This window comes from Wyeomyia smithii, chromosome 2 (genome assembly GCF_029784165.1).
Source record: "Wyeomyia smithii strain HCP4-BCI-WySm-NY-G18 chromosome 2, ASM2978416v1, whole genome shotgun sequence".
Lineage (NCBI taxonomy): Eukaryota > Metazoa > Arthropoda > Insecta > Diptera > Culicidae > Wyeomyia > Wyeomyia smithii.
In genome coordinates, this window is record NC_073695.1 from 24,486,150 (window position 1) to 24,509,640 (window position 23,491).

General features: G+C 35.7%; 1 protein-coding gene across 1 annotated transcript in view; it reads right to left on the reverse strand.

Moving 5' to 3' along the window:
• The window catches only part of LOC129725025 (longitudinals lacking protein, isoforms H/M/V-like), a 77,234-nt gene that overhangs the window by 1,455 nt on the left and 52,288 nt on the right, over nt 1–23,491 (reverse strand). The window contains exon 2 of the mRNA XM_055680398.1: nt 22,460–23,432. Within this exon, the coding sequence (XP_055536373.1) occupies nt 22,460–23,386 (927 nt within the window). The 5' untranslated portion in view covers nt 23,387–23,432. The remainder of the gene's footprint in view (nt 1–22,459; nt 23,433–23,491) is intronic.

Sequence of the window (23,491 nt, forward strand, 5' to 3'; positions counted from 1 at the left end):
TATATTCGGTCGGAACGATACCAGCCTAACCCGCCCGAGATCTCGATAGGCCGTTACACAGGGCATCGTCGTCGTCATCGTTTGCCGAGCCACGCAAGTCGTCGCCGGGTCCGGCCTATCGGAAAACAATTTTTAATTGAAAGAAAATAGAGTTTTTGATTAATTTTTCAAAATGATTGAATAGTTTTGCCACTGCCTGCAACCGAAAGGGATCTGTGTGCGTTGAACGGTTTTGGGTGGCTGTTCGCGTAGCTCGAGCTTTCAAATGGGGGTGGGGGACCGTTTGGTGCTTCCTGGCAGCGGAGGAGGAGAAAATGAAAGGAACATTGGATTGATCTTCCCGGCCGAAAGAATCGTTTCGACCCAGAGGAGGCGAGCTGCATCTCCATCTGAGCAGCCGGATCCGCTGCATTGCATACGGAACAAGTTGCACTTTATTTGCACAGTATGGTTTCGTCGATGGAGGCGATTGCGTACGATAGAAAATATGTGTGTTCCGGTCATGACAAACAACAGTCTATTGTTTGGTTGTGCAAAGAGCAAATTGCATGCGCCGTACTGTTTGATAGAAGTATCGAGCAGAAGTTTGAGTTCGAATGAGTTGTTTATCATTGGTAAAAAATCACGCATGTTTAAATTAGTGAATAGGTTTTCGGCACTGCTATGAAGAAAAGATTGAAATATAATTAGCAATGATCGGAAACGGTACCACTTCAATTTATAGGTAAACTTGGTAATTGCACATGCGCTTGATAAACAATTGTGCTGTGCGAATTGAACTTCAAACTAAACGAACGTTAAGTTTCACTCGAACCGCAAAGTGATGTGGGATGGCATTACTAATTCACTTTTTTCTTTATTGCATGCACTGGGCTAGTGCTCAGTTGATTCATTTTTTATTTTTATCTTTATTTTTGATTTTAAAAATTAATAGCACAATCAAATTGAATAATCAGTACCTAGGGATTAACAGCTTGAAAGCAACGAATCCTATCAAAGTCACGTAAAAATAAATACATTGATAAATAAACAACAGAACAATCTACTAAAAATGAGCGCTTCGTTTATACAAATACAGGTCGGACTCGATTATCCGGAACATCCAAAAATTTTTCATTCCGGATAATCTAGTTTTCCGGATAATCGAATCACACAAAAAATACTGAAATTTCGCGATTAACGAACATAAAATAAATATTTCTTTTCTTTATTTTACTTGTATGATGCAGTAGCGTAACCAGAGGTTACTTCTAAGGCCCCCCTTTCGCCTAATTCTTAAGAAGCAAAAAAAATAAATTGGACATTGATTATTTTCACTTAATTCGAACATGTCCCAAACATGCCGGAAATGACTTAAATGGTAACAAATATGCCAGAAGGGATGGTAAAGGCAAAATTTCGGAATAAAAATTGAAAACGGACACCAAAAAAATAAAATTCCGGATGATCGAGTCTAAAATTCCGGATAATCGAGTTTCCGGATGAACGAGGCTTTAGATAATCGAGTCCGACCTGTATAATGAAATTTCAATTATTTCTACAACTTTGCTTTTGACATCATTGCAATGTTTTTAGTTTCTTGTAAGATTTTTTGTGCTGAAAAATTTATCGGGCATCATAGAATTTTTTTTAAATCTATAGTAGGTATTTTTAAGGTCATGAAAGAATCACAGCTTCCTACAACTTACAGCTTTCTGCAGCCTAATTAGCCGATCTCTTCCAATACAACTCTCTTTCAGACTGGTTACTATACCCGCGTGTGCAAATAAACCCCGCTGAATATAAGTTATATTGAACGCTCATTAGAGTAGAAATAGTAATCACGCAACAAAAGATTTAATTTAGTGATACTTCAAAACTACAAAACCTCTGATTTATCGCATTCGAATCAAATTCTATTTCTTGAGACAAAAAGATTCTGCAATTTTAAAAATTTTCAGCAATAACCTCAAAAAAATTAGCTCAACTGGTTAAGGAATACAGCAGTTTTGATTTTACTGCAGCTTAAATGGTCTAACATAAGATTTCCATGCACTAGAATAACACTGGTCGGCAAAAGCGAAAAACAAATGCTGCCCTAAAGCTCGAAACAGCTGCTCTAGAAAGATTATGAAATTTTTATCATTCCTGTGAATTTTGGTGCCTCTAGCAAACGTTCACGAGAAAACTCATTTAAGTCACTGGATACATGTTGGTAGCAAGGGGCACTAAAATTCATAGGAGTGGCTAAAAACCTATAATCTTTCATTTTTTTTTCTAGTTTGAGCTTTAGGGCCACACCTGTGTTGACCAGTGTAATCAAACCATAGTTTCGGAATTGGGATCATGTCCAAAGGCGGGAAATCCATCCTAGACGCCATTTTAAATTCCAAGATGGCGATTTCCGGTTTCTAAAAAACTCCCAAAAAGGCCGAACTCCATCCAAAATGAGTATTTCCGATATCGGAGTGATGCCCAGGAGCTAGAGATTGCTTGATTGAGCTATGATGCCATTTTAAATTCCAAGATGGCGACTTGTTTGTGTAAAAACCCCAAAATAACCAATATGGGTGTTTCCAGGAACAGGATGATACTCAGAAACTGGCTATAGATTTGAGTCAGTAAGTTAAAAGATGGCTATCTGTGATCTCTGGAAAGCAGCCTAAAATAGGCAAATACCATCCAATGTAAGTATTTTCGGAATATGGGATGATGCTTACAGACTAAAATTCATCTTCAAATGCTATCCAAGGTGGCTATTTCTGGTCCTGAAAAACAGCCTGATATGGCAAATGAATATTTCCGGAACCGGGATGATTATTAGAAACTGGGAATCAATCAGTAACCATTCTAAAATCCAAGGTGACGACCTCTGGTTTTTGGAACTCAGCCCGAAACTTGAACTTGGATGATGCTCAAAGGCAGCAGACCGACTCAGAGGTGGTTTGATTTTGATTTTTTTGATTCTAAGCTCTGAAACCTTTTATCTCGAACCAGGCTAGCAACGTCCACCTAGTACAATTTGTTACTTAAAATACAATGCAAGCCCTCTTGAAAACACAAACCTATCGCTTCATGGTAACTCCTTTGGACCTGTTGGATGATACAAAACTCGTGCCCATCAAGAAAATGATGTTGAAGTTATTAAAACCAAAAAGTATTTGGCAAAGTTACAGCATTTCCAAGTTGGTCAAAATTTCACCTATTCTACTTATTTTGGCTATCCCCTGTACAATCGTTTAGCCGTCATATATTATGTTACTATTCGGCTATTACTTTTTGTGGTCATAAGGTACAAAAAGTAAAAAAATATTCTTTGTTTGTTTTGGGTTTATGTATGCTTGTATCAAAGGAGCTTCGTAGCTGCAAGGTTACAGAGTCCGCATTGACAAGCTGATGGTCACTTGTTCGAATCTTAGTAGGAATAGCACTTCCAATATGAAATTGTCTTTTTTGTTGTAAGATTTGGACCAATGCGACCATTATTTTGATTTTTTGTGAAAATGATATGAGAATGGGTTTAGTCTCAGGCTGCTTCACACAAAAACTTTACTCTAGATTAAAAAAATTTTTATCCACACCTTCGGAAGCTCCATCCACCCATAGCTTTGGTAACATCCTAGAGGCGATGATAAGGTTCGTTCTTCAAATTCAAAAATCGAACGTCCCTAGCAGGTTTTTGCATAAGACAGCTCAGCAAACCACACCATTTATATTATAATATCTCTACAAAATTATGTCACATATTAATTGCCACTCATATGTCCAACATTCACCTGTTGAATTTTTCCTCTAGCCGTTCCCTCAATGCAAAAATTGATTATTTCATGAATTTAAGCACAAAATTAAGTAAACGTAAGATTCCTTCAGATTAATAGACTTAGCACGGACCAAAAATAAAAAAAAGGTTCAAGTTGAGCACAAAAAGACAAAAAAAGTACTCGAAAAATAGGGTCAAAAAGGAACTAAAACAGCCCTCCGAGGTCAGAGTATGAGATAATAAAATTTGAAATTTTTACTAGCGAAAATGAAAAAAGGTTGAGAAGAGCGCCTCCAGCCAGAATAGTCTGACAATATGTAAAAATTTATTCAAGTAACTTTGGCACACAGGAATCAGAAAAATCTAAAGGAACGCTTTCAAGGTCATTTCATTTTTCAGCTCCGTTGAATTTCTATCTTAGCACTTGAACTTGAGGTTGAATGATTGCACATTTCGTACCAGTACCTTCTGTTTTGTTATAGATCGGCGTCGGGTACGCCACGGTTATAAAAGGAAGCCAACGACTGTTACGGAAAGGATGGGTACTTTTATAACCATGGTAAGTGACAGGTTTTTATACTTTTACTCTTCCCTCTACACGCATATATATTAGGGTGGGATAAAGAATAAATATTAGCTTTCATGCACTTTTCGTGTTCCTTATGGGTCCCATAACAACTGTGTAACTTTTCAGATCGATCTGTGAGAGTATATTTTTGCGACCGATTTTCAAAGTTTCAATAAGATTTTATATGGGAAAATCCACTTTTTAAAAACTTATTCTCTAGAGATGTCAAGTTGGCTCTTTGAAATATATCGATACATGATATTTGTAAGAAATTTTCCTGGAAAAAACTCTTTTGAAGACCGTAAGTCGCTACAAAGCTTGTAGAAAATGTTATTCGCCCCAAACTGATTGGATGTCCGACGAACGGCTCACCATTGAATTTTTCCAGCAACATTGCACACAAAATCGTATGGAAACTTCAAAAACCGGGCGTAAACATATAGTTCGATCCAAAACATTACACGCTATAGGACCCATAAGAAACACGAAAAGTGCATGACAGCGAAAAAAATAACACCATCGCTTTTTCCCTATATAACCATGTCCCAGTCTTATGTATATATATATATATATATATATATATATATATATATATATATATATATATATATATATATATATATATATATATATATATATATATATATATATATATATATATATATATATATATATATATATATATATATATATATATATATATATATATATATATATATATATATATATATATATATATATATATATATATATATATATCTACTATATAAAAATGGAATTCCGTAACGCTTGATCTTATTGATATTATTCACTCAGTCTCTGAGGTGTACAGTAATCATCATTTTGAATCGTTCTGAATCAAAAATAATTAGCGGTGACATGTAGGTTTTCAACATGAAAATGTTCGCTGATGTTCAGGAAAGACATTCGAGAAAAAGTAATAGGTATCTAATTACTAAAACTTGAGATATTATTCACAAAACTACGTAAAACATGCAAAATTTTGACTTTCTGTGCTAAATTTGCCTCTAAATCAAAATTCAAAGCGATGACATATGATTCTTTTTTTTCACTAAAATGTTTGTTAATGTTCAGGAAAGACATTTGAGGAAGAATAATTAGTACCTGATCACTAAAACTTGAGATATAATTCACAAAACTACGTAAAACATGCAAATTTATGACTTTTTATACCTTATTCGTCTCCAAATCAAAATTCAAAGCGATGACCTGTGATTCATTTTTCATTAAAATGTTCGTTGATGTATAAGAAAGACATTCGAGAAAAAATAATAGGTATCTGATTACTAAAACTTGAGATGTTATTCACGAAGCTGCGTAGAACATGCAAAATTATGACTTTCTGTGCTAAATTTGCCTCTAAATCAAAACTTAAAGCGATGAAATGTGATTCTTTTTTTAATAAAATGTTGGAAAATATTCAGGAAAGACATTTGAGGAAAAATAATTAGTATATGATCACTAAAACTTGAGATATTATTCACATAACTACGTAAAACATGCAAAATTATGACTTTTTCTACTTAATTCGTCTCCAAATCAAAATTCAAAGCGATGACATGTGATTCTTTTTTCACTAAAATGTTCGTTGATGTTTAAGAAAGACATTTGAGAAAAAATAACAGGTATCTGATTACTAAAACTCGAGATATTATTCACAAAACTATGTGAAACATGTAAAATCATGACTTTTATGCTGAATTTGCCTCTAAATCAAAACTCGAAGCAGTGATCTGTGATTTTTACTATGATAAAATGTTCGTTGTGTTTAGGAAAGATATTTGAGGGAAAAATAATAGGTATCTGATTATTCGAAATTCAAATATTTTCCACCAAACCACATGAAAAATACAAAACCATAACTTTTTAGGCTCATTTGTCTCTAAAATTCTGATTTAAAGCGATGACACGTGATTTTTTCAATAAAATGTTCGTTGATATTAAGTAACGACATTCGAGAAGAAATAATAGTTATCTGATAATTGAAAATAGAGATATCATTCACAAAACTAAGTAAAACATGCAATATCATGAATATTTTGGCTCAATTAGCTCTAAATCTTAATTCAAAGCTATATGTTTGTTTATGTTCAGGAAAGACTTTTGAGTAAAAATAATAGATTTTTGATTACTGAAAACAGAGATATTATTCACAACACTACGTTAAACAAGTAAAATCATGAATATTTGAACACAATTTGCCTCCAAATCGAAATTCAAGGCTATGATATGTAATTGTTCTCCATTGAAATGTTTGTTAATGTTCGGGAAAGACATTTGAGGAAAAATAATAGGTATCTTATTGCTAAAAGTTGAGATATTACTTAAAAAACTACGTATGTTTGAGGATGATTTTCTGCATACAGAAAAACACATTAAAATATTCTTTTTGAAATTTATTATATTATTCATATAATACATGCAAATTTTTGACTTTTTGAGCATAAGCTCGATTCGCCTGTAAATTAAATTTTTGTTTCAATAAAATGTTCGTTGTTTCTTCAGCATCTGCAAATATTTTTATGCAGAAGAATTTATGTTGTAATCTGGTGCGAGCCGAGCAGATAAAAATTACATTTCTGATGTTTTCGTAGTTTCGTGAATAGTAACACATTACGGGATTCGAAATACTTTTTTACTTTTACCAAAACTAGATCTTGGGAAATTTGCCTGGAGGAAAGGCTGCATTTCATTGGTTTAATTTTTTTTAATTTCTACGTAGTTATGTGGATCAAAACGTTACGTAAACGTTGCTTTCTTCTAAAAGTTACATAAAAAGAGGTTTTACTGTGAACGATTGACGAATATCCGGTTATCACCCGAGTGTGATATATTCGGAACTGGGATGACCCCACATAACATTTTCCAAAATAACGACTTCTGGTTTCAGGAAAATAATTTGAAGTGGTATTTGGCCAACCATTTCAATACTTCCAAAACTTCCGAACTCCATACGTCATTTTGTAATCCGAAATGGCGACTTCCAGTTTCTGTAAAACATCCCCAAATCACAAAATGCAATTCAATATGGGTATTTCCGTTCTATGCGTTCTCAGAATGTTAAAGTTTTTAAAGTGATAATGGACGTATAAGATGTGAAATATTTTTGAAGTGAGTTGTGCTAATAATGCAATGAATTTAAAAAAATGATTTTTAAACTTTTGATCCCGAGCATCGCCGGGAACGTTCAACTAGTATATATATATATATATATATATATATATATATATATATATATATATATATATATATATATATATATATATATATATATATATATATATATATATATATATATATATATATATATATATATATATTTATATATATATATATATATATATATATATATATATATATATATATATATATATATATATATATATATATATATATATATATATATATATATATATATATATATATATATATATATATATAGATTTTTCTACTTTTCTTTACCAAGCCTTGTTAATTATCCTGCCAAATATCAGCCATAAAACTGGACTGTGTGATTTTTTTCTGGAATTTAGCATGAGGGAGGAAGCCTGAGAATTAACCCATGCATTAAAGTCCTTCTGATTCAAATCGGACTTTGTAACTTAGAGACACTTCGTTGAATTTTCATCTCAAAAATAATCATAACATATAAAAATGCAGCCCTGTCTGTCTGATCCATATAGATTCGGAAACTATTGGACCGATCGTCGTGAAATTTGTAATAGGGGTTTTACGGGCCGGGAAAGGTTTTTAAGATTGTTTGATATTTAGAAGGGAGGGGTCTCATCTGGGCCGGATTTAGATGCTAGGGCCCGGGGCAGATATTTTTGTGGGGCCCTCTTTTTAAAAATATTAGAGGAAATTTAAAATGACTTAACGCATCACTGGAAGGTGACGAGCCAAAAAAAGGTAAGGTCTGGCTCAGGACTAGGAGGGCTCTTCGTGTCGGAAGGCCTGGGTCTCATACTAACGAAACATAAATTTCTGCACATCTCGACAAATAATCAAGTAAATGAATCCAAATTTGGCAGGTAGAAGTTTTTAAAGGCAAAAAAAAAATTCAATGGTGGTTCGATACCCCTCTCTCTTCTGGAAAGAAGGGGTTCCATACAAATGAAACATAAATTTCGCACAACTCGAGAACCAATCAAGCAAATACAACCAAATTTGGTATGTTAAGGTTTTAGAGAGCAAGTAAAAATTTCATGGTGGCTCAAGTAACAAAATTGGTTTTATCAAAGTTTTATAGCGCTGTTTTTGCTATATTAAGCACTATAAAACTATGTGAAAACCAACTATGTTACTAGTGCTCCCTCTTCTGGAAGAGAAGGCTCCCATACAAATGAAACATAATTTTTTTCACAAATCAAGAACCAATCAAGTAAATGGAACCAAGTTTAGCATTCATAGGTTAAGAGAGCAGACAAATATTTTCGTGGTGGTTCGACATTCCACCCTTTTCTGAAAGGGAGAGCTCTTATACAAATCAAACATAAATTACAATGGAGGTTTGACACTTCTCCGTACTCTGGAAGAAGGGGGGGGGGAGGACTATATATATTATACGAAAAAATAAATGTGATGCATTTGCGTGATCGCAATATGAGAAAAATCTAATTCTTGGGTCCATGGTGTGATGTAAATAAATGTTGACTTTTTGAACACTATGTAAAACTAACTTAATGAATACTGAAGTAAATAAATGAAAGTTCTAACTCTCGCGAGCCTGCATTGAATTTGAGATTATGAAATCGAAACAAAAAATCGAGGCCAGAGCAATTTTCTTTCCTGTATTTTTGGGTTCATTTCTAATACACCAGGTGTACCGCAAGGCAGTGCTTTATGTCCTGGTTTGTTTATTATCTACATGAATAACTTGAAGTGAAATCTATCGGTTATACTATGCAAAGTTTTTAACTGTTCATTACAGTTCAGAATTTGAAAAATTTGAAACTTCCAATCTTTATTGAAAATATAATTTTAGAAAAGCCCTTGTGTTTGAATCCAAAATTCTTTATAAAACAATGCAAATTTTGATCCACATATGTTCTAGATCGAACTTTCCATGTTGGGTCTGTTGGGTCCAAGACTGTTTTGGACTGTTGTTCAAAAACCGATTAGGTTTCCATAAATGACATTGAATCAAAATTCCATTACCTGAACCAGCAAAAACTTGACTATTTTTAATTGTTCCGCTCGTTAAATAACTTCGATTGAATTTTACGTGAAGATATAAACCTCAACCACATCATCCTTGCAGGTGGCAATCGATGGAGTATACAGCATCCCACCAGATTAAGCCGAATTGAAACAACCAGTAGAAAATAAGAAATACTTCGTTCTGCATCGCATCCAGGTTAAATGTTTCCTTTCCACGGTGTACGTACGTACGTGTGGAGCTACTCAAACACATTTCAGCCGTGACTGACCAATGCTGCGGCTAGTGCCTGTGCACCCCACTTCAACAGCATCAGTTAACGAAGTCCGAATTCAGAGCCAGGCCAGGGAGTGTGAGTCTTCAGAACAAGCTTTTTGCAAACATAGGATCTCTTTTTGGCTGGGGCTCTGGAAAGATGCCGAAAACCACCGTCGTCCTAAATGCAGCAGAAATAGTTCCATTTCTACTTTTTCCCCTGCGAGGACTCCCACGACGTCCGGGACAGCGATGACGCGCGCGGTGCTGATGCTGACGAACCGACGATGGTGCGTCAACATTCGAACAGATCCGGCATGTGAGCATATGCACTAATGAAGAATGCTTCAAGGACCAAAACTAGCAGTTCCATCATCAGTAGCCGGATGTATTAATGTGGTAAGATTGCGTTTGCAAATGTTTCCAGTCGTGGATCAACCATCCGAAAATGTACTGCTTCGTGTTTCTATGATTCCCAGGAGTTTTCGTTGAATGGGAACTTATCGACGGTATATATCCAGTGAAATCTTTCAGGCTTCTTTTCGTGGCAAGGTGGCCTGCTCACGAACCCCGGCGTGCAAGGAAAATACTCCCTGGAATGGGCTAGTTCTAATGAATTGCTTCAGGATGTACGATGTCTGATGTGTGGACTATTATGCGAGGCAAAACTGCTGCCGAATTTACCGAGACACTGACTGCGATCAAATTTTGGGAAGTACATTTTTGTGTGTTTATTACCATGCGTAATCCAATTTGCTCTGTCAAATGTGGAATGGTGCGTGAAAATGTGATGGAAATGACTTTTCCAGTAAGAGATATCTCTCTTGGCACGGTTAAATGAGTACAGCAGATTGTGCATTGGACTGGTGGACCCTGTACAGCGTACACAAGAAGCCGACTTGGCCTAGTTCGAATTGCATAACATTATACAAATCGAAGTGTTGTTACTGTTTTACCGCTCCATGAGTACTTATTTTTTTCTGCCACGATTGGCATAGGGCTTCAACAACAAAGTTCTACCGCGAACCACAGCAAGGCAGCAAAGTCACATTTTTTTCCGTTTGCACTAGAGGTGGAACTATGAATAAAATACGATTACAATATAACAGGTAGCAGCAGCAAGCAGTGGATGTGGATTCGCATGAGCCACGCTGAAGCTGTGCTTGCTCTCCACTGATGCGAATATACAAACTTCTATGTCGACTGTCCGGGGTAGCAGTAGAAGGTAGCCTGTTATGCCGCGTCAGCGCTTCTTTCTAGATTCATCGGATTCAATTAAAAAATATGAAGTAAATTTCGCCTGAAACTCGTTTTCCATCGATGCATGTTTCATATATTTACTCTTGTACCCTCTTCTACTAGGGCAAATCGGATGCAAAAAGTAGTTGGTACCTAGTTCTGTACGCCACCACCACTAGCAGCCCAGTCGAGCAGAGGAGTAGGCTTTCATCCAAGTGGATGCACGTGAATAGTGAAAATAACTTACGGATATAGATTGAGTACTTTTTATCCCAATTTGGTGTTCTCTTTCAGTGTGCCGAACTACTAGTCAGTCGATAGGTGGCTTGGCTTTTCTGCACTCCAGTAGCATACAGCAACAGCATCACCGGTTTCGCACGTGTAAACCGACGGTTTTCAGGGTTCAGTGAGTGAATAAAATGTTGAAATGTAATATTCGTAAAAGCACCCGATTGACCTGTACGAAAATTGAGTTTCACAATTTGTATATTCTGTTTCAGCGGGTCCTACTACCATCATGTACAGGGTGAGGGCGCGTCGTCGTTCGGCTAGCAATCACAACTTTGTAGCGATGCTTGATTAGTCCTATTGCGATTGGTTTGACGAGCATCGAATAGTAGTAGCAAACGTTTTAAAGCATGATGGTAGTGCGAAAAAATACCTAGTTCGATTTGTTGTGTAAAAGAATCCGTTCAGCCTTTCGATGTTTCCAACTCCAAATTTTGACGAATATAAATAAAATGCTAAGTAAAAATAAATTCATAAAAGAACAATGAACAGCTTAAATTATGGAATATCAAAGCTCAAATGCAGTAAATTTGAAAGCTTTTGAAATTTAAAAGTTAGTCGCCCATGCTGGTTTGATTTAAAACGCGTTTCAAATCTCCCGGTTGTCTCTCAGTGGCTGGATGCTTTGAGACCAGAAGGTAGCTATGCGTTAACGAGTGTGCACCAAAAACTTCGGTGGATCCAGGTTAGTAGAATCCCACTAACACTAAGTTTTTCCTACGAAACGCGTGGATGTGAATGTAACAGCAGGGACGAAACCAGCAATCCTAAGATCTCTTCTTCAATAGATCTGCTTTAGGAAAGGTCAATTAAATGATTGACCATTGAAAAGTAAGATGGTTAGGAGTTGCACACTAAGAATGATTAGCTTCTCTCAGACATAATTTTGACGTTCCTCAGTAGGATTTAAGCTGATTATGATCAATCACGAACAACCAATGGACGATCAAACATCGAAATCCATCTCAAACACAAATTCGATCTACAAGGTTGTGACTTCCGGTTCCTGGAAAGCAGCATAGAACGACTAAACGTCACCTTATATGGATGTTCTCGGAATCAGGGTGATTCGAGTCCGGAAATGGATTCCCGACGCCATTTTAAAATTCAAGATGGTATCTTCTTGTCACCCAGCAATCGGTTCTCATATACAACGTTTTCAACTTTTTTGAATTATTGGGGAAATTTTTCAGAATCATTTTGTGACTATTTTAAAATTATTCCTAAATAATTTTAAAAGAGATTTCGAATAATATTGGATTCGTTGCAGTTAACTTTAACATTATTTAATAACCGTTATGAAAAGATTTCAAAATCATTACAAAATAGCTTTTTTAATTAAAAAATCTTATATTTCTTAACATTTTACTGTCACTTTATAATCATTTTGATATCATTGTTTTTTTTTTCGCGAATAATTTTGGGTATCATATTAGGATCATTTAGAAATGAATCATTTTAGAAATACCATTAAAGAAAGGCCGACAATAGAGTGCCAACCAAAATGATCATTTTGAGAAACCCTATACAAAATGCACACCTGCCCGAAAAAACACCCTGTGCAAATTTTCAACTCAATCGGACCGAAAATGGGGTGGCGCAAAGCGATTGAATTTCGGTCTTTCAAAATCCAAAAATTAATCCAACGGAGTGGGGTGCATGAAATATCGTGATTCAAAAATTTTTTTGGTACCAGATGGCTTAGAAATGCATAAGACGTCGAAATATGGTATCATAAAAAAAAATCATGATTTCGGTGATTTTTCGAAATTTTCAAGCTTTTCTTTTTTCGACTCTAAGCAAAGTCATGCTATTTTTTAATTTTAATTTAAGGAGTAATTGTAGTAATGAAGATAGAAAATTAAACTAACTGAAAATATGATTGTAGAAACTACGAAAAATATAGTTCAGCAGGTGGGACACGAACCCACAACTTCCAATCTCCGGTCAGATGTGTTCCCGTTACACCACCGCAGAACGTTAAAGACGTAGTTCTAGAATCGAGTTTTGTATCGCTTATCCAATTCTCGCACATCGTACATTTACTCAGTAGAGACTATTATTTATAGCTGGCTATTGTTTCAACACCCTCAGTGGAAGTTGGAATGACTTCTCAGTGTGAGAGATAGAAACGTGCCAGTAAGTTGCCATCTCTACCAGCAGCAACATCGACTTGCGTCACAAACATTTTTACTTTTCTTTTTTCGACTCTAAGCAAAGTCATGCTATTTTTTAATTTTAATTTAAGGAGTAATTGTAGTAATGAAGATAGAAAATTAAACTAACTGAAAATATGATTGTAGAAACTACGAAAAATATAGTTCAGCAGGTGGGACCCGAACCCACCATTTTCTGGTTACTTTTTCCCCATATAAGTGATTGGCACCCTACTCCCTAGCCGACATGAACATTAGAAAAACTATCTCATGAAACAGCATCAAAACAAATCGCTGCGTGCGCTTGGCCGGGCCATTAAAAATGTACCTGATGAACATGGACATACATGTCAGGAAGCAGCAGTACCGTCTACTAGTCTCGGAGCGGCAGGCAATGATGCAGCGGCAGCGCCTGAATAAGATGGTCATGTCGATTTTCCCAGTGAATCATAACGTGGCGGTGGTGATGGTGATGAAACCTATCGCACCCTGGATGGCAACGACTGGCAGGGTACTTCGTAATTTACTCCTACGAAGAAAGTCAGCACCAAGGTGAAGTTTATTTCTCAAACCAAGTTCCCCAAGAAGGAGCTGCTGTGGCTGACAATCAGCGAGAAGGGGAGATCAAAGCTGCTCTTGTTTTGCTCCGGACTGGCCGTGAACGAGGAAATTCACGGCCAGTCCGGAGAATTTCTGGGCTAACCAGAAACGTAAGATCTGTTCCAACAAATTTGAGGCGAAAACTGAGGAGGAATTGATAAATAGAACGAAGAAACAACTCAAAAACATGCCTGCACGCATGTTTTCGTCCGTCATGGCGAATGTTCCGGTTAACTGCCGAAAGGCTGCACGCAAGGACGAAAATTTTTTTCGTGAGTAAGCTAACATAATTAAATTCTATGTAAAATTTATCAAACTCAATTATTAGTTTTAGTTTTTTTTTTACCATCATCCGAGAAAAGTCCAATTTTTAACGCATACGTTATAACAAGTTTAATTTTTACCTTTACCACGAAATTCAAGAAAATATTTCTGGTTTGCAGTGAGTAAGTCCATACAGGAAGCAAATAATCAGAGATCTAATTTTAGTTTGAAAATTGGCATAATTTCTATCTCTATCATTTTTTTTGAGTAGAAATCTCAAAACGAACCCTTACGAACTACCGCAAGGGTCCGTTTTGAGATTTCTCTCGCAACTTGTGAAACGTTTTTTATGTAACATTTCATTCATGTATAGGGATGTAAAAATCGATACATATGTTTCTGGTTTCCGTTATTCTCGCTTCTACGTTCACGAAGCCGATCGTTTTTTTTTTACTTTACGGCCTCGTCAACGCAGAAGCGAGAATGATGGAGCCTGAAAAAGTTGTACCGTTGTATGTGCTTTATATGCAGTATCATAGTGGCTGCTGTGAAGGCAGCATGAAAAGTACTCGTCTCTGAACGAAAGTCGGAAAAAAACTAAAAGTCTCTTTTAATTGATTGGAAATTACATATTATTACAATTTTGGGGTGGTGAACTCATTTCTGATGTCAGAAAATGTTGAAAATAGCAATTAACCCACCTAAAGTGCCGTTAGGCCTTTTTCATGATCAGATATTTTTTGCTCCTATCATACTTAAACTTTTAATAGGGGAACCGCTCTTGTATCCATCTCAACACCTATATTCACCTCATTGCTTTTAATTGTCCAGTTTACTGTAAAATTTTACTTTTTTGCCTTTCTGCTAGGAAGGTATAGCAATCACTGGCAAAACCGAAGGTATCAAAGTGCTCCAAAGGGCCGAATGGCATATATCAGTCGACTCAGATCGACGTGCTGAGCATTTTCTGTATGTGTGTGTGTATTTGTGTGTGTATGTGCAACTTTTCAATCTCACTCGATTTTCTCAAAAATGGCTAGACCGATTTTCATAAAATTATTTTCAAATGAAAGGTTAGTTGCCCCATAAAATCCTATTAAACTTTATTTTAATCGGATTTTAGTTTGAATGTTATTTAACGAAATGTAAAAATCACGAAGGTTCATTATCTCAGAAACTGCACACCCGATTTGAACCAATTTCCACAAAATTAGTGTCAAATGAAAGGTCTAGCCTCATAACACTATTGAATTATACTGTAATCGGACTGTAACATCTTCTGTAATGTATCAAAATGTGAAAATCACGAAACTTAATTATCTCAGAAACTACACAACCGATTTGAACAATACTGATATCAGATGAACGGACTAATCAAAGGTTGACTGATGAATTATTATGATTGTACACGTGGTTCAAATGTTGTGGAAAGAAAGTCATATTTGAAATAGAAAAAAAATCCTACAATAAATACTCGAATCTAAAATGATACTTTATCGAATGATATATAATCAAGCCTATATATAATTCTATTGAGTCTATATATAATCTAGACCAACCTCAATATGAGTACAGTGACGTTTCGATACCACGATCAAAAGAAAATTCGCGTCATATATTTGAAACATAATTATTTCATGTTATTTGCATGTGGTAATGTATATTCATATGTGTTTGAATGGTCTGTTTCAAATGTTCGGTATAGTTCAGGTGTTTTTTTTTATTCTCGCTTATTTTCCGTCGGTATAGTTCCGCCACTGTTGTGGCCAATCACCGACGCCCAGGGAGGCGACTCCACACCCAGGACCCTAACTCACGACCCGTTTATTAACGGACCGGCGCCAACGGCTTTACTTCCTCATGCGATGGAAGGCGTGATCCCAGAGATTTTTCGCCTCAGCAAATCTCCCGGTGTCGGCTAGGATTGAAACTAGACCAGTTTAGTTGGTTGTGAGTGGATCACGCCACCTCACAACCATCGACACCTATGTCGGCGGTGGGATTCGAACCCAGGCGTCGAGCGTGGTTGGCGGAAACTTTACCAACCACACTAGGCCCCCGCTCTTAGTTCAGGTGTTTTCTACCAAAAATTTGTTATTTTGAGTAATAAATAAATCCAACAAGTATTATCAAGATGTGAATCTATTTAAACAAAAAATACGTTTGAATGAGAAAGGCTGGGTTTCACTGCTACGTGGACTAATTTGGCTTTTTAGGTATATGTAGTTTTATGTTGCCTCTCGATTTAGTCGAGTAGTCGGAAGTAAAGAGCGATGAGAAGAGAGAAAAAAAAGTGACGAGGAGAATATAGGTCCTAAAATGAATGTTGGTGTGGTTCCCTTACTTGTTTTTCATGAAAAAACTTCATAATCGCATTTTTTTGTTTGGATCGTAGGGTACTCCTTTATGAATCAGGGTGGTGCAAAAATCGTGATAGTTGAATATATATTATTTTGAGAAAGTTTTAGCTTTTAAGCCGTTTGACAAATTCAAGATCTTTCTACAACAAGTTAGATGTATTTTAAGGAAAATTATGAGATCGTACGGTAGTTTGTTTTAACGTTATTGAAAATATAAAAGACGATATATTTTTTTCTCATCAATTTAATTTATCCTCTCTTTATACATTGTGTAGTACTGAAAGCGGTTCACAAGTTTATATGAGAATGCTTGAGACTACTGAAAAAAAATTCATGTATACTTCCCAGTCAATCATTTTGTTTGAATATACAAAACTGGATATTTTACAACTAATCACCATACGTCTCCATAGTTTTGTTTTCAAAATATCTCCCTATTAGCAACGATGTGCAAAACAGGACTCAAAAATCTGAAGAGAACCATAAATTTCCCATTTATTGTTGGTTATCCGATCGTTCCAAACTGTTTCACAAGATTGTTCGGTAGAAATAAAATAAGAAACACATGTTTTTTGGCTTTCCTGCAATATTTTTTTTGTTCATACAACATTTATTTGACACGGCACAATACTTCCTGCAATATGTTTTACCTCGATTGAGAAATTGGTTGTATTTTTGGCAAGTCTTGAATATCAATCTAAAGTACATAAATTTCCTTTAAAATTAAACTTGTTGAATCAAAACTGAGGAAGTTAAGCTAAAAATTGTGATTTCAAACATGAAAATCGTCGAAATTGCCTGATATAGCAACATTCAAAGTGCGAATAAAAATCGATATCTCAACCGATTGTCATAAAACTTTGGGAAAAGATTATTCACAGTTTAAAATCTGCGGAGAAATGCAAAACATCACAAACATTGACATGAAAAATCGAGTTTTTTTTTCGGCCTCCGTACACTGTGCAATGTAAACACTGTACTTATCAGGACAAATGATTCTACAGTTGAATAGCTAATGATTTTTCTCTTTATAAATACATATAAAAGTAGAAAAAGTGCTGGAAAACTAGCGTTGTAAATTTTCTTTTTCATTTTTATATTCATTTTTACGAAATCTTTATATCAAACTTTTATTCTCAACAAAATATGCCCAATTTTTGACTGAAATCAGATAATTTTCTTGGTATATAAAGTGTGCACATAGCGGTTCTGCAACTTATTTAGTAAGTTTGAAGCGAATGAAACGGATGGTTAATTTTTATTCCGAAGACTGGTAAATTTAAAATTTATTTTTAAATGCCGAAGTACATGCGTGCAAAGTACGTAAAGTTGTCAGTCGTCGAAAGAGCAGTGCATTCGCGAAAAAGTTTTGCACGAGTGCTTTGAAAATCAGCATCTGTCGCACCTGTATAGCAGTGGCAAAAAAAAAATGACAGAATCTCCCCGTCCCAATAGGTCAACTAATGTTAGCTTGCATGAACCTAGACTATTTTGATGTCTTGAAGGTGAAGCTTTTTCGGGAAGTTCGTAGCCACCTCCACTATCAAACAGTATTACGTTCTGCTGTTAATAAATATGTTAATGTTAATAAAACTGATGACTTGAAGGAAAATATGATGGCACCGGCAACAGTACTGCACCGAGCAATGTATGAACAGATCGCTGGTTACTCGTCGTCTATCAGTGCAGAAAAACTCGATATTCATTTTTGTGCAGTCAAGCCAAGTGAAAACTACATTGCCGCTGTTGACGCATAGTGGGGCGTGAAACACAATCGAATTGCCGTTTGAATTGTCTTCTTCTTCTTCTTCTTGTTTCGTATAGCAGCAAATATCAGAATTCAATATGATTTTTCGGGTGCCGCAAAATACGCTGCGCCGCCGGGGACAACAAAATGCGTTGTTTATTTTTGAACTCTACACTCTGCTTTTTTCAGTTTTATTTAAATAACTGAACATAGGGTATTTAAAAGACAATAGAAAACCAAAATTCTCGGTACAGATCTTTGAATAGGTAGTTAAATAAGCTGTACTGATGATTATATTTTACTAGCTAAATGAATTGAGTCCAATATGACAATACTAGTTGCATCCCGCGGTGGCGGTATAGAGGAAAACCAAATTCATTCCATCTTGACATTAGAGTTCCGACAATAGTATTTGTATTTTTCATTTGGATTTTTTTTTAAATTAGCATTTGCAAGAAAATATTTCTTTCCATAACCTTACTTGTAATTGAACAACGCTATGCAAACATTAATTGCTGAGGCTAATCTTGTGCATCACTCTAGCCCAGTTTATTTTCGAAGATAACAGACATATAACTTTCAAATATGGTATCTTCGTTGTTCTTTGGTATCTTGAAACTGATCAAATTTTTTCTGATTGATTCTGTATACTGATAAAATGTTTAAATTGACCTGAATTGAATGTTAACATATTCATTAAATTCTATGTCAATTTCAAATTTCCTGTGAATATACATTTTCTGCTAAACCTGTAATTTGTTATCGATATTTTTTCCACGAGCTTGTAACTGCAGGAAAAAAATTTATGTGACATCTTTGCCGCTTTGTGATCGGAGAGTGAGCCAACTTCAAAAAGACATATAGATATAGAAGGAAGTTTAATTTCTACTAAATCGTACTCATTTAATTATTTTATAGAAGGTTGCCTTTTCGCGTATTAAAGAAAATTCGCTGTATTAGAATGAAAGGTATTCATCAATAGTCCAGAAACCAAATTTAAAGGGAAAATTTGGGTCCAGGGCTCTATAGCAATATTTTAGAAAAAAAACTTTCTTCTACAAAGTTGTTACATATGATAAAGCGCTTATTGAAAAAGTATCAAAAATTAGGGTGACCAAAATTTTCGATGCTATCAAGTATCTTACTTTTTTTTTTTATTTTTTTTGATAGAAAACCTTGTTCTACAGTTTTATAGCTCCAATAATTTTAAGTAACTTTGTAAAAACAAGTTTTTCTCTTAAACATTGCTACAGAGCTCTAGACCCAAATTCCCCCTAAATTTGGATTCTGGACCATTGTGAATGTTAGAGAATATTTTTTCTTCTAAGATAAAGTGCTGCAAAAAATAATCATAATACAGACCCCGCTCGATTTTGGCAACACGCCAGAATTTTTTCTGTTGCCAAAATCGAACCATGCTAATAATGAACGGTTCTTTTTTCATGACTTTTTTGACTTTTTAAATGGTCAATAAGGACCTTAACAGTATAAATGGCCACCAATAAACTAGTTTTAGTTCCAAGTCTTTTGAGGTGTCGCTTGATGAATTTGAGATGACGACCTAGATACTTGATATTACCACCCGAACCAAAATACCTTCCTTTTGGAAGATGTTGAGCTTAAATTGGATAAAATAAATCAAGCAAACTACAAACGTAAAACGAGCTCAAATCAAACATAGCTTCAAAATTAAATTATAAAGTTATTGTAGTCCTACGTCAACTATGCGGTCGTGTCTTGGATACCACCCTCCTACTATTTTTGTTCATTTTGCAGTGTAACTTATTGAGAAGGTTCCTGTTTTTCAGAAAAAATAAAAAAATCCTTCGTTTTTGCAGTAATCGATTGACAAATCAGCTACTCATACAATCAAATGTGGAAAATTGTAATTTGATTGCAAATTTTGATCCCTCCGAGCTGATACCTGCGATATATTAATACTTTTCTAACACAATCGGCAGAATATAATAACTAGTTAACCGGAATACAATAAGGAAATTTTGACGCGTTTTTTTATGCGGGTTGCTTTTCTCCGTTGTTAAAAACGGCACAATATATCGACCTCATTTCAATCACGTTTTCTGTTTTAGGCCAAAAGTAATCAGTTTCACCTAAATCCACAATTTTCGGTGTAAAAACTGAAAGTTTTAAACATTGCATTTTGACCGGATTTTTTGAATGAGAATAAAATTTCTTTGAGCCTTGTGAAACTAGGGAAATTACATAACTTAAAAAAAAGCAGAGCCACTTATGTCAGCAGAACGAAATTTGCAATTTCATTGATTGACCATTTTCAAAGTTCTTGCACATATTTGGAGATGGTAATGAATAGTTTTTATCAAATTCGACATATCCGCTACAGATACTCAGTAATTCGATGTTCACCACAACTCGATAATAACATGCTTAAATGAATGTGCGATAGACACAAAACTTATGCGATTTTAAAGAAACGTTTGACATGTTCTACTGAAAATGCTGAATTCGTTTCAGAAATAGCATTACATTTCATTTAAAATGTTGGAGCGTCTTAAAAAAGATGGTTAATTCGGCTCCACAGCAACATCTCGAATTCCAGTCTCATGTCTGCCACCAGTCAGTGCGAACAGAACTTTGTTGTCCTCCAGCCGCACAGCTGCAATATGCAACACGCAACAGCGTAATAAACTGATCGGTGGCTAAGAATGCTTGTTATCTGATTACATCCGACACGAGTATAATTTGATGTCTTTCTTTTAAGTCACAACACGACACAACGTGTTGTTTTGCTGCATGGCTGAGAGCTCCATCAATCCGGTTTCATTTTTAGCATCACTAAACGAGATTCATTTTCCGTCAATTCCTATTACATTCCGAATAAAATCTATTTGCGCCTTGCGAAACTTGAAGGATGACTTGTAAAAAAGGCGGAGCCACTTACAGTATGGCCTCAAAACAAACATCGCGAGCAGAACGCAAGCTTGTGTTTGGTTAACAGCTGCATTTCTAAATAGTTTTTTAGATCATTTAAATTATGCTAATTATTTTACCAAAAGTGTAAAAAAAAGTTAAATTATGTTTTTAACATTTTTAAAAGTATCTCTTTATATGAGTTTGTCTAGTGAACTTCGTTCTCCCTATTTGACCTATGTCCCGCTGTTGGTTTTTTTATGAGCGGCATGGAGATCAAGAGCGCTGTGCAGTGTGCAACAAAACATCGTACTCTGTGCAATGAGATGAGCAGAAAAAGAGATGACTAACGATTTGTCATGTCGTGAACGGAGAGATACTGAAAAACGTTCCTGCTGTGGCTACAGCGAGAAAAAATATATTAAAAAGCCATTTCGACAAAACTGTTTTGCTTACTAGAATTCGATCCACGCATAGAGAAATTCCCTCAAGAGTCGATTCCGTCCTTATGAGAACGCCTTTAGTTCAACAACGGGTTCCACGTTCAAACTAATATCATTATGCTAACCTAGATTGTTCAAAAAATAAGCAAATTATTGTTTCGTGTTTTGTTTTTTCTTAACTTTTACACATTTGCTCATTCCATTATTATGAAAAAATTAAACTAATATTACTTCTAATTCGAAGTATTACCGTAAAACAAAACAAAAGAGTATAATAACAGATATGAACTTTTAATTAGAATTTTATTTTTGGAAAATAATTGAAAGAAAAAATCTGTCATCTTTATTTCAAATAAAAATAATTGGATTCCTCTATACCCAAATAAATTCTCAAAATCATTTTTTTTGGTTATTCTCACATTTCAAATAAATTTTGTGTGATGAAAATAACAAAAGAAATATTTTCCTATCGATTTTAAGAATTCAACATGTTGGTTCCTCAGTTCCTGTAGAAGATATTTTCGTCTCCTCCTCCCACTGAGAGCTGGTATATTTTTTTCAGTGAAGTACATATTACGTAGTACATAATATAAATACTCGACGCTAAACCATCGATGCTATTGTCAACATCCCTGTTCTAGATAATCACGGCTTATCCTTGGATCCCATCCACATATTAAAAAGATAAGATTGAATTATAATTTTACAAAAAATCAGTATCCTAATACTCACGTCTTCTTCCTGTGTGGAATCCAAAAAACCCATCTTGGTGCTTGCATCTTCATCCGGTTTGAAAGTGGCCACCGACGGAGGTAACGGAGCCGCTGACACTGGTCCTGCTGGTTGTGGAATTGCGACTACCGGACCATTGGCAGCTTGTTGCTGCTCGGAATAAAGCTCGTAATTGTGCACCGAATTATCTTGCGATACAGAGGACTGCTTGCGTTTGCGTATCGATTTTGGTTTCACCTCGGCGATGGTACCTTTCAGATCTTCCTCGATTGGCCACTCGACGGGAACGTCAACAGTTTCAAGCGTTTGTTTGCGAGCGATTTCCCGTTCCTTCGTCTTTTGCTTCTCGTCGGGCGGTGGGCAGCCAAGATCTTCCGCTGCAACCGCAGTTTGAAGTTGGTAGTTTTCCGAATTCAGAGCGGCGTAAACTGTGAATTGTTCTACGCTCGGTTCTTGAACAGGCATCTGAACGTCTTCATGCTTCACTTCAGCCAAACCACGGATTTGGAACATTTCTGCTAGCTTGAGCAACGGTCGAATTTGCTCTTGGCCAACGTTTATCTCACCTCGGTACATGAATTCAACCAGCGCTTTCAGCTCTTCCCACTTAACATCCTTGATTATCACGACCGGATGCTTGCAGGGGGTCTCGGAGAAGATGGTTTGGAAGTAGGGGCTGCTGGCAGCTAGAACCATTTTGTGAGCTTTAATTGAACGACCATCACCAACAAGGGTAACATCCACGAAGCACTGATTTTGATAAAGCTGGTCAAAAACGGCGGACAAGTTGGAATGGTAATTATTCCAGCGCAAACAGAACTGCTGCTCCTGGATCAGACCTGGCATCATGGACGTAATGTTTGCGTTCATCGTCATCCCAGCCGACGCGGTCTGAATAGGTTCGACACCACTGAAGAACATGGTCATTGTCAAGCACTCGCCACCATCGGCTTCGAAGGTGAAACTGAATAATCTGAAACAGAAATAAAACAGTATGCGGTCACTTAGAATATTAGAAAAAAAAAATCCGAA